Genomic DNA, 13166 nt, shown 5'->3' with positions numbered 1-13166 from the left:
TGTGTGTAAATATCTTCTGTCTTTGTACATACCCACTGATGATATCAATAGCATTTTTTTACTGTTACCTGCCATTGCACTTCAGTTTCTTTCTGTTTTTTTTCAAATTCAGCCAAGTGGTTCTTCTCAGACAAATGAAAATAGCAGACAATTTAGGAGCTCACGGTATCAGCATGCTCCACTATTTGAGTCCCTACAGTCTTGATGGCAAGCTAGACAAATAAGCAGTCATACCTGAGATGGCTGACTTTTAGTGACCATTGAGATAGGTTATGCAGTTTCACAACATGCCACCAACCAACCTCCCTTTCACCGATTTATCTCAGGAGAAATACGTGTTCAGAGAGGTATATGGTTCCTCAGTTCATTTAATATCAGTAAAAAGTGCTAAAGGGTTCTCTAAAGGAAGATATTTAAATGCCAATATTTAAAATAACATTTTAGAAATTAGCTTAGGTCATACCAAGACTTGAAGAACCTGGTAAGCTATACTGGAGAGCTCTCATATCCCCATTCTTCAAATCACTCTTCCTTCCCCTTACTACTTAATAATTTAAAATGACACAAAAAGATGCAAAGATTAAGTGTTTGGGATGACCATCTGCTGTATGTACTTTCTTTTTGTTCAGCTGTACTCTCATGCTAGTGGTAGTATGTCCCCCCTAAACTGTGTGCCACAGAATACAGGAGTGCTGCCTTTGTGTAGCACCTTATAGCCTCTTCAAGCATCACTTCAAAAGACTGAAGCGATACACAAACAGGGTAAGTTTCTATAACGTGAGATATTGGCTTTTTTGCACATAACTTTATTTCCCAAAGCATTACAGCTTTCCTCAAGAAACTGACTTTGACGTGAGAAGATCTCAGGCCTTCAGCGCATTGGGCTGGATGCTCCTGGGCTTCTTGCTTTCTTCATACATGGGACCCTTTTGAATAACAGGTCAAGCAACAAAAGGTACAGGTGTAATTTAGACAAGAAGAAGGGTGAGTGTTTTCCAGTTAGACTCACTGATGAAATAGTTCTTATTCACTTATCTTTCTTCACACTTAATGCAGGGAAAATGTTGAAAAAGATAAATAAGAGACAGTTCCTAAAGCTTAAAAAAAAAAACCAAAAGTCAGTCTGCATGTGGTGTATGTGCAGTTTCTATACTACTTTCAAAAGGCTTCAACTTTTACAGTTCAAAAGCTGTGAATCTGCAGAAACAGCACACCTAGGGGACGCAATTTTCTTTCTTTTTTGAATGTTTTACATTCTTGTAAGTAGAGACTACACATTATAATACATTTTAGTTGTATAAAAATTGGCTTTTTTCTTTTTGCTTGAAAAGCTGTTATAAATTCAAATGTGCACTTTTCTTAATGTAAAATGAAGAGCTGTTAACTAGCTTTTGATAAGTATTTATTTTTATGTCCTTCCTGTTCTTCATAAAAAGAATGCAAATTCATATCTTGGGAAGGTAATTTTTATTTATTTTTTTAATCTACCATATGCATTGATCCAACTGGAAAAACTCGGAAGGAAACAGTAATCAGATTACTTGATTTACTTTAAAAAAATATATATTAAAAAAATGTAAAGAGACACCAGAAGGAGATGTCCTGACCCTTATAGTACAGATATCTGGGAGAGCAGGGTGTTCCTTTCTGTCTGCCTTGAGGATAAAAAAGTACATTCCAGTTTCAGTGCTATCTGTCCTTTAAACTGCACAAATTTTGTCCTTGTCCCACAGTAACGAAAGAAATCTTGGCAAATCCACACAGTCATTCATAGCTTTCATCTCCTTGTCCCTTCTCAAATCACTGATAAAACACCCTCAGCTGACTTCAGGTTCTTGCTTATTTCGCTTAATTAGGGAACCGAAAAACTAGAAAACTGGCAACTTCAGGCATATCCAGCAACTTATAGGCATATCTAACAACTTGATCCCATAATTTTGATGGGAAATTTTTAATATATTGACCTATTTTTTATATGGTTGCATTCCAGTGATAACAAAGGGCTCACCCTTCTGTCACAGTTATGAAAGCAGTCACTGAATTCATTTAGTTGTCAGTGAAATTTTTGATGGGCAAGCTATACCAAATAGGGTCCTTAAATGGTAATGATTTTGAACAGAGAATTTAGACGCAACAAATTCCATTAGTACGTGACAGATGTACAAACACATCAACAGTTATTAACACAAAGTAATGAATTACTGAGCTTTTTGCTTGTAAAGAGAAACCTAGGGCTTTCCCTCAAAAACATTTTGGTTACATAAATAAAAATCTTCCCAGGGAGGAAGGAGGATAGCTTGTCAAGCATTTTGAGTTTAAGTATGAATGAACTCAATGTTAAAAATTGGCTGTTGCAGGATTACATTTCATACTGAAATCAGTGATCTTTAAAGCATTTTGGGGCTTTCAGCTTTGTCACTTTGAATTACTTTAAAAAAATACATGATGTTTATTCCACATCACAAAAAAATTGGTTTTCCATGGATTTGATTCTTTTTGCATTAATTGTGCTATATTTGCATAAGAAATTAGTGTGACAAGCAAATGTATTTCACATCAGTCCAGCAAAGCTATGCAAATTTTGCACACACAAACATGATTTCCAGCTAAAAAACAGTATTTACTTTGTACTGGCTTATATACATCGAAAACAATTGGAAGAACATCAGATTCACAAAAGTGGTGCAACTCTTGTTGCACTTTAGGCACTATTTGTGACCTAATGTATTATTTTGCAACAGTAAACAGTGTACCAAGGCCACAGAGATCTCAGACTCTGGTTTCTGTTCCTGTGTTGAGCATGCTGTTGATCTAAGATTATTTAATACTACTTTGTTTGATATTGATCAGTAGCACAAACATAGGCAAACTTCAAAGTCGAAATTCATTGGAGAAGTTTAAGTACTTATAGAGGAAAAAAATACAATAATATTCTCTTATTTTTTACCTCATTAGTCAAATATGTTTGCTAATATAATTTGTTACAAAATCTGTGATTTCTTTTTCATTTTTGTACTTCTATTTAAAAAAAAAAAAAAAAAAAAAAAAAGTCTGGGCTTAAAATGGATTAAATCTGATGTTGCTAACATTTCCTGGAAATGGAAAACTGTGATAACAGCTGCTGTCTTGGCTCATTTTCAGTTCAGTTTTTTGGTTTGTTGGTTTGGGTTTTTTTTATACTGCAGCAATTTACAAGTAGTTACAGCTATCTCTAGTAGGCTTACATCATTAGCAAAACATCGTAAGTCAGTCAAATGTTTCCTTTCCAATCAGAGCACTTCCTCCACTTATTGAATAGTTGACTTTCTGAATAGTATTTATAGTAACAGCACTTACTTACATTTTAAAATAAATGCTAATTTATGAAATAACTAAAAGCTAGCTGCATATGGAAGAAAACTATAGAAAGAATCTATATTCTATGCTAAAGCAAAATGCCTTCAATGAGAATTAAGAAAATCTTGGAAGCATTTTATTTAGATAGATAATACCTAGCTGATTTATACCAAAACTATAAAATGTTTTTTTTTCTAAGACCTATGATGAGCAGAAATATCTCTATATTAGTATTCTTTTTAAATTCCAAGCATACATGCTTTCTTCTTGGATTGAAACATTCTTCTGCAATCTTTGCAGTACTGTAGCATTGTAAAGTGATAAACACTCAGCACTAGTGATGAAAAGTAGAAGGAAGAGCCAAGTAAAGCAAGAGACAAGGAACTCTAAGTGTTGATAGTGTCAAAAAACAGGTCTGTGCATATTCAAAGACTTGGCCTCCTTAAAGTATATTAGTATTTTCCACTTTAATGTTTTAAATCATTTTGAAAGATACATGTTAAATTTTTTTAAATTATGTTTTCATAGTCTCAAGTCAGGGTGTTAATGATATTTTATTAATTTTTCAGCCAAATCTGTGCCTCTTTCTTTGGTATATGATTAAGCTTCCAAAAGCAATGTTATATACGCAGGTTATAATCTGTTACTATGCCAAAAGTTTAAGTTTGTTTTGTATCAAAACAGATAATAATTCTCCCTATGAAGTTTTTAACTTCAGCAAATCCTCTTCCACCAAATACGTTTTAATATTTAAGGAGTAGCAGCTCCCTTCATCACAGCTGAAACGGCTGGTGAAAAGCTATGCCAGCTCAAGGGGATCTCTGCACCATTTCTCGTTCTGGGATTACTCTGCACTAAGCAACTTCAGGTATTTCACCCTGAGCGACCTGACCTATCTTTGAAAACGGAGCTGACTCCGAGCAGGGCATTTGGACCAGAGGGCTCCAGAGGGTCCTTCCAACATAAATTACTCTATGAGCTCCTCTTTCCAATGCTCTTGCTTTGGGACCAGCCTGCGTGAGGCCAGTTTGCACTTCTGGGTGCACATAATCTAGACATGTCCTAAGAAACATGTACAAGTGGTGTTCACGTTGCTCTGAGCCCTCAGGAGTGGAACACAGGGGTTTCTGTCTGGGTTAGCGACGACCAGAAATCATAACCTCCTGGTAGCTCTTCCTGCACCTGAATGAAACGAATCAGCAACATCCCTCCATTTCTTAGCAGACAGGAGGGTTTTAGAGTCTTAGCCTGTGACTTTTCACAGACTTTCAACTAAATGAACAGGGAGACTGAGCTACTTCATCCTTCCCAGAGCTGACAATTTCAAAGCACAGTTCTGAGTCACAGCGAGAGGAGCGGTGCAAAGGAGCCCTCCTCCCTCCCACCGCACTGACTCATCAGGGGCTTTCGTTTTCCACTCCGGTCAGGAAGCCAACATCTTTTATGACAATTAAACTAATCCTAACAAAGGACTTTCTGAAAAATTAATTAAGCCCTGAACTGTACCTGAGCAGTGAACTTATGCGATGTGAACCCTGACACACATGCATGTCAATCTAGAGCTGAAATCAGCTTCCATTTATTTCTTGGTACTGATGCTGACTCCTAGAAGGGATAAAGTCCTAAAATTTTCCACAAATTATTTTAATGCTAGTTTGTACTGCTTAACTGTACATTGTTCTGTGACAGGCTTTTCTGTAGAAATACAATTCCATACTGAGAAATATATCTGCACTTTACAATCCTATGACTGTTGGTTTTTTGAAGTAAAAATCTTATTTAGTTAAGTGGTTAGCATGTTGGATTACTGTAATCATTTTAATTGCTGAAAATACCTGTTGGTTTGACTAGGATGAACTGAGCAGCTTAAAAATTATTTTTACCATAGTTACATTTTACCATAAATAGTACTTTCATCATCTACAATATAAAGTCAAAAAGCGTGATTTGTGACTGATCCCTTCCATGACTTAGAGCAAGTCACTCTACCTTTCAGTATCTCTCTTTCTCAAGATTCAAAAAGGGAGGAATGATGCCTGTCATTCCAAGTAGCTTTATCAATTTGTGTACAAAAAAAAATCCCATTATACAACAGCTCTCTGTTTTTAACTAGCAGTAGTTAAAAAATTTCTGCCAGGACCCACGTGTTCCAAAACAACAAGTTGAGATATATGTGTGTACATATGCTCTCAAAAGTTCATCAGTGAAAAATAAAGGAATGGCCTTTGAGTTACAATTTGATTGAAAACATTGCTTAAGCTGGGGACATCGGGCTTCCTTCACAGTCTCTTCAGAAATCTCTTTTAAGTATTACTCTGTCCTCCAACACTAAGCATTCCTCAGATGTTTAACATTTGGGGAAACTGCAATATCCCAAGATCTATGACAGCCCTACAACAACAGGTGTATGAAAACTCTAGTTTTAATTTGTGCTTTCCATGAAGCAGAACCTTGCGAACAGCCACCACGAGGAGAGAGCTCCGTTATCTGTGAGACACTCACAGAGAGGTACTTTGACATATTTGGGGGATTAAAAAACCCTCTATCTGAGACTCGGCCTGCCTTGAAGTGAAATCTAATAAACTGAAAGAATGTCTTGGACACTTTCAGATGCTAACAAATGTCCAGAGATAAGAATAGATCTGACTGGGCTTTAAGGGTTGGTTTACCTTTCTTGTCCACTCCCAGACTTCAAAACTGCCCTATCGAACTCTTAATGCACTGAGAGAAACTTGCTTGTCCTTCTGTAATGCAATACAATTTTATATTTGTAGTGTTACCCTATTGAAATTTTAAAATGAAATGAGATGGAATACAAGCAACACTAGAATTTCTTTAATATCCTGAGTCATGAATAGAAGCAAGTCTAGACTCAAATACAAAACCATGTTTTAAAGCAAAATTCAAATCCTATTCTGGTCCCTGCCAAACGCTGAGTTCAGTCCCTGAGGGTCTGAGCAGGGTTTCCTCGGCTACAGCAGCTGGCATCGGCAGCGCTGGCGGCAGGGCAGGGAGTGCCACTCCTGGGCTGGGCGATTTCATCAGCTAGCACAGGTCTTGACAGGTGCAAAGCCTTTTGCTTCACTTTTAAGGACCATAAAGCCCTCGGTGCGTGATTTAGGAGACTGGGAACTAACTTTTTGATCCACAAAAGTAAATGAGATCTTTTCCTGATTGTAATCCTCTAGAACTGTTAGTATTGCTTCAATGCGTTTCTTCTAAACACAGAAAAAACATTTGCTCCGAAAAGAGTTCTTGATGCATGCTGAATTTGCCAGACATTTCACTTTGAGACAAAGATATGACAAATGTGCTTCCTAGCATTTCCATGCTGATTTATTCTCCCTCACAAAGGACAACTTCATAAAGAGCTTGAATCAGATCCATGTTCACACTTTACATATGCAACATTTTTGTGGCTGACAAAGTTGGCTTCACATGCAAACCTGGAAATAGAGTCAAACCAGAGAAGGGCATGCTGAGACCGCTATACTTCAGTAGCTATTTTTTCCAACTAATCATCATTATTATTATGACTAGATATTTACCCTTAGGTGCATTGGGCAGATCTTTCTGACTCATCTGTTTAGTTGATGTTGTCCTGTTGGGTTAATGATTATCCTTTTTGTCTCAAAGATTTGTTAATTCCTATAACTGCATAGGATAGCTATTTTAGTACTTAACCAGGTGACCTCGATGCTGACATAACCCTTCTGGTATTGTTGGTTGTAGCTTGTGTCATGGCATTAATGTGAATTATGGCTATCTTGAGGATACAAACCTCCACATAGCACAGATGGTCTGTAGGAAAAAAAAATTGTAATGACAGTCTGCACATCACACATTTAGTCTTCCCTTGCAGACTACTTCCTTTATCATTGCCTCATTCTCTTAGGCACCTTTTAATCAAGCATCTAAGGCATCATTTATTGTACGGACTATGTTCCATAATGAAGACTGTAACATGGGATTCTGGAAAATACCTCTGTTACCGGCATTATCACGGTGTCTTGTTGGCCTCCTCCAAACTTGCTTAGCAATGTATCACCATTACTTCCAGAGAGCTGATTTTTTTACTACTTCTTTGAAAGAACGATGAAAGCTGTGTAAGCTCATTAGCAGAGCATGTGTGTAGGCTTAAAATTACAGATAATAGACAAATGGTTGGAAAGTCAGTAATTCCTTTACATATTTGCCAAGACTTAGGTCAAGGTTCAGGGTTTCCTTTGCTCAAACCAGTGAAATCAGAAATACCTCCAGGTGTTCTGGGGAGTGCCGGCAGTGCACATGCAGCACAGGTGATGAGGCACAGTTGATGTTTTCTGCAAGAACAAAACATGTTTAGTTTAAACTGCACTCAACCATGATGTGCTTTTCTTTTTGCATTAGTATTTTGTATAAGCTAGTGCTTTTATTTAATAGCTCTTGGTGTTTTCTATGCACTCTCATAATCTGTTATTTCTAACATTACAGTAAACTAATTGTAGTAAATTTTGATGTCACAACCCTGGCCTCTCATGTCAGTGAAATGCATAGTTAATATATAGGAAAGTAGTCATGTGCTTAAGAGTAATCATCACAAAAAATAACTGCCTTTCCACTCAGAAGCCCAGTCCTTGTATGTCACATCAGTATTTGTGTAACCATTTTAAAAAAAACAAAGTGACACAGATGTGTGTAAGGAGTTTGAAAGACTGATATACACATAATTAACTTGGAATGCAATCAGATATTTTACAGGAAAATTCAGCAAAAGGATGATTTTTACCCGTGTTGATCAGCTCTTTCTTCGTGAGCATGGTTCTTCAGTTTTTACTGGTAATAAAGCCACAAAATTTAAATCCAGGTCTTGGGCTTAGATCCAGGAAAGGATGTGAGGATGGGTGCAGCTGTACATCTACACCCCATCGGCCTGGGGATGTGGACGCACCATCAGGAGCAAAATCTACCCTCGCCCTTGCGTGCACTGTGTTCCTCACACGAAAGGCAGGCTCTCCCCGAGAAGTTGGTTGCATTGTCTTGACAAATGCGTCCTTTGCTGGCCAGCTGAGAGTGTCAATATGCAAGCAGTGTTATTTGAGATGTTAAAGGTATGACATGGGCACATTGCCACTGCCTGGAGTGAGACCACGGACTGATTGCGTGTGAACTACCCCACAGTAGCGTGACAGCCGCTCCACCTGGCCACTACACCACACCTGATCTGAGTACATTATGCTCCTACCAAATTATTTTTGATATATGTCTTGGAATATATCTATATTAAGATAGTTTTCAGAATACTGTTTTAATACAAGATATTTTCCTCCTTTAAAATCTCTCAGCATCATTGCATTCTTATTCTTGTCGGTTTTGTTGTCACCGTTGTTCACACCGATTTTTTTTAAAGAATTATGCTGTGTGTGTATGAATGTGTGTCACCCTTACTAATCCATGTTAGAGAAAGCAGCAGTAAATGTTACTGCATCTGGGGGCTGCCATAATTTGCCCTGTTGACACTGACTTAATTTTACACCTTTTTCAGGGATCAGAAATGGAGTGAGTGCTGTGTTATACTCCAAGCATCTCTTTTAGGCCACGACATGCCCTCTATCAGAAACAACCTAAGTGTGTGAATATGATGTCTAACACGGAACAATTCCAAAGCAATACCTATTTAATATTTCAAATCATAACAAGTCTAGCTTAAGTCACATTTTGTAGATAAGCTTTTATGCATCTGGCAGTAGAATTTTGTCCTAAATAAGCAATGTTAGAAATAAAGAAGTAATGGTCTTAAGAGATTAACTGTGTAAGAGAGTCCATCTTCATTTTATAAAAGTCTGTGTTTTCTTTATTAGGAGTTTCACTTAGGTACTGCAGTAATGCGTACATAAACAAATTTTGAAGGCATACGAATTGGAGCCTGAGCAGAGCCTTAAAGAGATACCAAAACCATCATGTTTTCAAATTCAGCTCTGTTTCATGTCACAGAGCAAAGTTCCTAATAGAGACACAGTGACTGACCAGCAACTGCAATTTCCTATATCATTATTTCAAAGCGTAACAGTAAATTTAATATAATTCTTGTTTTTTTCTCTTTTATTAACCAGTTAATTCAGGCGATGGGATAGACTACAGCCAGCAGAAGCGTGAAAATATTGGAGATCTGATTCAAGAGACACTGGAAGCCTTTGAACGCTGCGGTGGAGAAACTGCTTATATAAATATTAAATACATGATCCCTACTTATCAGTCGTGCATATTAAACTGAGTTGTATCAAATGGAATGATTCCACTTGTGTTCTAAAAAAGCTGTATCTGACTCTGTATGGCATCTTGTTAGTCATGATTTTTTTCTCTACAGCTGCTAAAATAGTGGCTTCTGGGGCATTAGAGTGTTAGCACTATTGTGAACAAGGCTTTCCAATACATAAATAGTGCCTGTTCCTTTGATTACAATGGTGTACTGTGCTTGTTTGTTCCCTGAAAGAATCGCTCCTTTATAACAGAGCTGACTAGAGCAGGAATCGGAGTTAAATCTTCACTTGTATAGACAATAAAACTATAATTTTCATACGCAATTCAGCAATTGCTGTTCTGTGTCCGCTTGCCCTGAGGGTGATGTCAGAGGCTGTAACAAGAAGAGTTTATGCTGACTGCTTAATAGGTGTTTGTCATGGAAGAGAAACACCAGTTCAGCAGTGCCTCTCTAGCAGCTGTGCCGAATAATGTGCACTGACATACAATAAAACTGTTGAATGTATATACCAATTACAGTGGGAAAATTTATATGGTCCATTACAAAGCACTGTCATTAAATTAATTCATGTTTCTTACACACTCCTGATCTCGGCTTCCAGGTGTTTACCTTTCTGTGGAACTTGGGTTCCTCTTGGCAAACGTCAGGCACAACCACAGTTTCGAAGAAAAGCCCAGAAAAAACTTCAATAAATCAGATGGAAGATACAGCGTGCATAATATATCAGACCCTAACAACACTGTTAATTGGGGTAAACACAGAATATACACGTGTAATTTTAAAGGGTGCTGGGTATTTTTTGTAACTGCAAGGTTGCTTTTGCTTTCCTGTTATTATTATGGTATATATGTGTACAAACAATGTAACTATTGTTACAGGAATCCCTTACAATTTCCTACTCAGTTGGTTTCTCCCTGCATACCCACAACACAGAATTGATGTAATCATGGATTTAAGCAAGGCTACTGAGATTGACTTTATTGCTTTTTAAGCATTTCTGTGGAATAAACCCACAAAAAATAAAACAAGTTTTACAAGTCTCAAGGACAACCATTTAAAAATATCGAGTCAGCTCAAAACAAATCAGGAGATACGAGCTTTGTCTAAAAAGCATGAGATTTTTAGAAGGACAGACTTTGGGCTCATTTACTTTTATTCTGGTTTCTGGAAGCTCTTAAAATATATGCAAGTTGCACTTTCAAGTGTTTCTCTGTAACTGTTAGAGCTTGAAATGCACTTTTTGGTGTTAGACGCATAAGACTTTTCCCAAGTGCTTACCCACATCCATATTCACACCCTGCAAGGCTTGCCTGTGTGAGACACAGCCCCTGCGCTGCCCGGTTCTCTTGGGTGCGGACTGGAAGCGTGGGGAGCACCTTCCCACCTGCTGAAACTTTGAGCTGGATCTGCTGTTAGACTGACATTAGATTTGCCTTTTTCTGTTCTGTGGGATCTTCAGCCTGCAGATTATTTTTTTTCTTTTACTTTCTTCTCTTTCCTGCAGTTGAAAAAAAGTTAAGAGGAAGATTTTTACTCTTCCCACCTCTTTGAGGAACTGCAGCATCAAGTGATGCTACCAGCCACAAGTGCCCACCAGTCCCCTGTTTAGGCACGGCTGCCGCAGGTGTGCCTTTTTCCCAGGCGCCGGAGACCTTTCTTTCTATTTGGTTTTTGGTTCTTTCTGAGTTTTCTTTTACACATTGCCAGGGCTTCCCTCAAGTCCCTAGAGTGTGGGCGGTGTCCACCCTGTCACTAACACACACCTGTGTTGGATAAGTACATCCAACGCACTGCCTCACGTCTAGGGTAGCTGTAAATCTTGCACCTCCCAGTCAGAAACGAAGGTGAAGCCTGGCTGTAGGCCCACGTCTCCTCTTCCAAAAATGCCTTTCTACACAGCCACCCTGGCACTATCAGCTGAGCCTTCTCTTGCAGTTTCTCCCTCTGTGTCCCCTCAGCAGAGCCCTGTCCTGCATTGTCCCTGGCACCAGTGAGCCATACTTTTCCATTTACTGGTACCTATGGGTTTGGTTACTGTGGCATTGCAGGTTTCCCGTGAGTACAAAGTGTGCTGGAGGACTGCCGCTCAGAGGGAGCCGAGTTACTCAGCTCGGAAACAAATCAGGCCCTTCATAAAAGTATAATCCCAGGCCGCCTTTCACTCCTTAGCTATTTATATTCTGTCCTTAAGGGAAAGCCCAGTACCACTCTTTGCCTGAGATCAAAAAACTCCTCAATAGCTGGCTTCGGCTCCCCTGCCGCTGGGCTCCAGCCACAGAGCTGCTTGCAGAAGGGACAGTGCAGGAAAGGGCTCTCATCCCTGGGATCTCCCCATCCCATCACCCCTCTGCATCCCGGCAGCGCTGCCGCGGGTGGGATGAAGTTGCAGGCTCCTCACCAGCTTTGTACCCCTATTCCCTGACTCACTCTTTTTGCATCCCCTCCCCGTTAGCTCAGTTAGGACAAGACTACTGACTGACAAGTAGACACCATGGAAAATGGGTACTTCTTGCAGCTGCAGGCTTGCCCAGACCTGATCCCCTCAGCCCTGTGCTCGCTCTTTCACAAGACATTGCTTCAACAAGGGGTGACCTTATTGCAAACTATAAGGGCAATAGAGGTCCTGCCCATTCACATCAGGAAAAATAGGTTTTACAGCAAAGTGCTTTTACTTGCATGTTCAGGATGGGAACATTAGCCCCTATCGTACTATTTCTATGGCCGGGCCATTGCTTTAAAAGTGAACATTCTCCCATAACCTTATTAATCCTAGGAGCTGGACTGATAAAAAGAAACACGATAAAACCCACAGCTTGGTAATTTAGGAACACTGAGAATAAAACTATTTTAAGATGTCATTTTACTAAGTCAAACTGTAGGCCTGCCAACCTTGACAGTGTCCCTTTAAGCATGATCAGCAGCGTATTTATAGGCAATTACAGCACAGCTCAGAGCACTTTCTAAAGCACAAGATCAAGGACCCAGGTGCTTAAGCATATGAGTAATACTATGTCATTCAATACACTGCTTAGCTATTTTACTATGTTCAAAAAATGGAATTGTGGTTAAAAAATAGTAACTGCCTCTCTTTTCCCCAGATCACTTTGTGGTCACTGACACTAAGGGCAAGCCAATCAACAGTTTCTAATTGTAATCTGGGCCAAGTGTTTCAAGGGGTATAAATTAAGCATAGCACCATTAAAGGTAAGTTGGCTCTATGGAATTGATGGGGTTTGTGCCTTGCTCTGAGGGCTCCTGTTTCTTTCTAGCTCTCCAGCCACCTCAAGGTAAGTATTATCAGTCAAGGACCCTGTGGATGGTTAAATAAGTCATAAGTGCTGGTTTTCTGAGGCTAAATGTTTGAGATGTCTGTAGTTTATCTTGATAAACATGTTAGGTTGGCTGGTGGTTGTTTAGCTTGAGGAATAAAAAGCATATGCTAACATTAGGGAAAAAAAATCTACCTGTGGCTTTGTCTTGCATAATCATCAAAACAGGAATAAAATGAGTTGGTTTTTTTTTCATGATTTCTCCCCAAAGCTGTGTAAGGAAACTCTGTAACAGGTGTCAGAGTTTTGGGAACACTGGC

At 38.9% G+C, this 13166-nt stretch overlaps 1 protein-coding gene across 7 annotated transcripts in view; it reads left to right on the top strand.

Annotated features, from left to right (window-relative positions):
• The window catches only part of PACRG (parkin coregulated), a 262236-nt gene extending 252080 nt beyond the window's left edge, over positions 1 to 10156 (top strand). For all 7 annotated transcript variants that reach the window (XM_030022008.2, XM_030022009.2, XM_030022014.2 and 4 more), the window contains exon 6: positions 9429 to 10156. In XM_030022008.2, the coding sequence (XP_029877868.1) occupies positions 9429 to 9589 (161 nt within the window). In that variant the 3' untranslated portion in view covers positions 9590 to 10156. The remainder of the gene's footprint in view (positions 1 to 9428) is intronic.
• The last annotated feature ends 3010 nt before the right edge of the window (positions 10157 to 13166 follow it).

The sequence above is a fragment of the Aquila chrysaetos genome, chromosome 8, assembly GCF_900496995.4.
Source record: "Aquila chrysaetos chrysaetos chromosome 8, bAquChr1.4, whole genome shotgun sequence".
Classification (NCBI taxonomy): domain Eukaryota; kingdom Metazoa; phylum Chordata; class Aves; order Accipitriformes; family Accipitridae; genus Aquila; species Aquila chrysaetos.
This window is presented reverse-complemented; position numbering and strand designations above follow the sequence as displayed.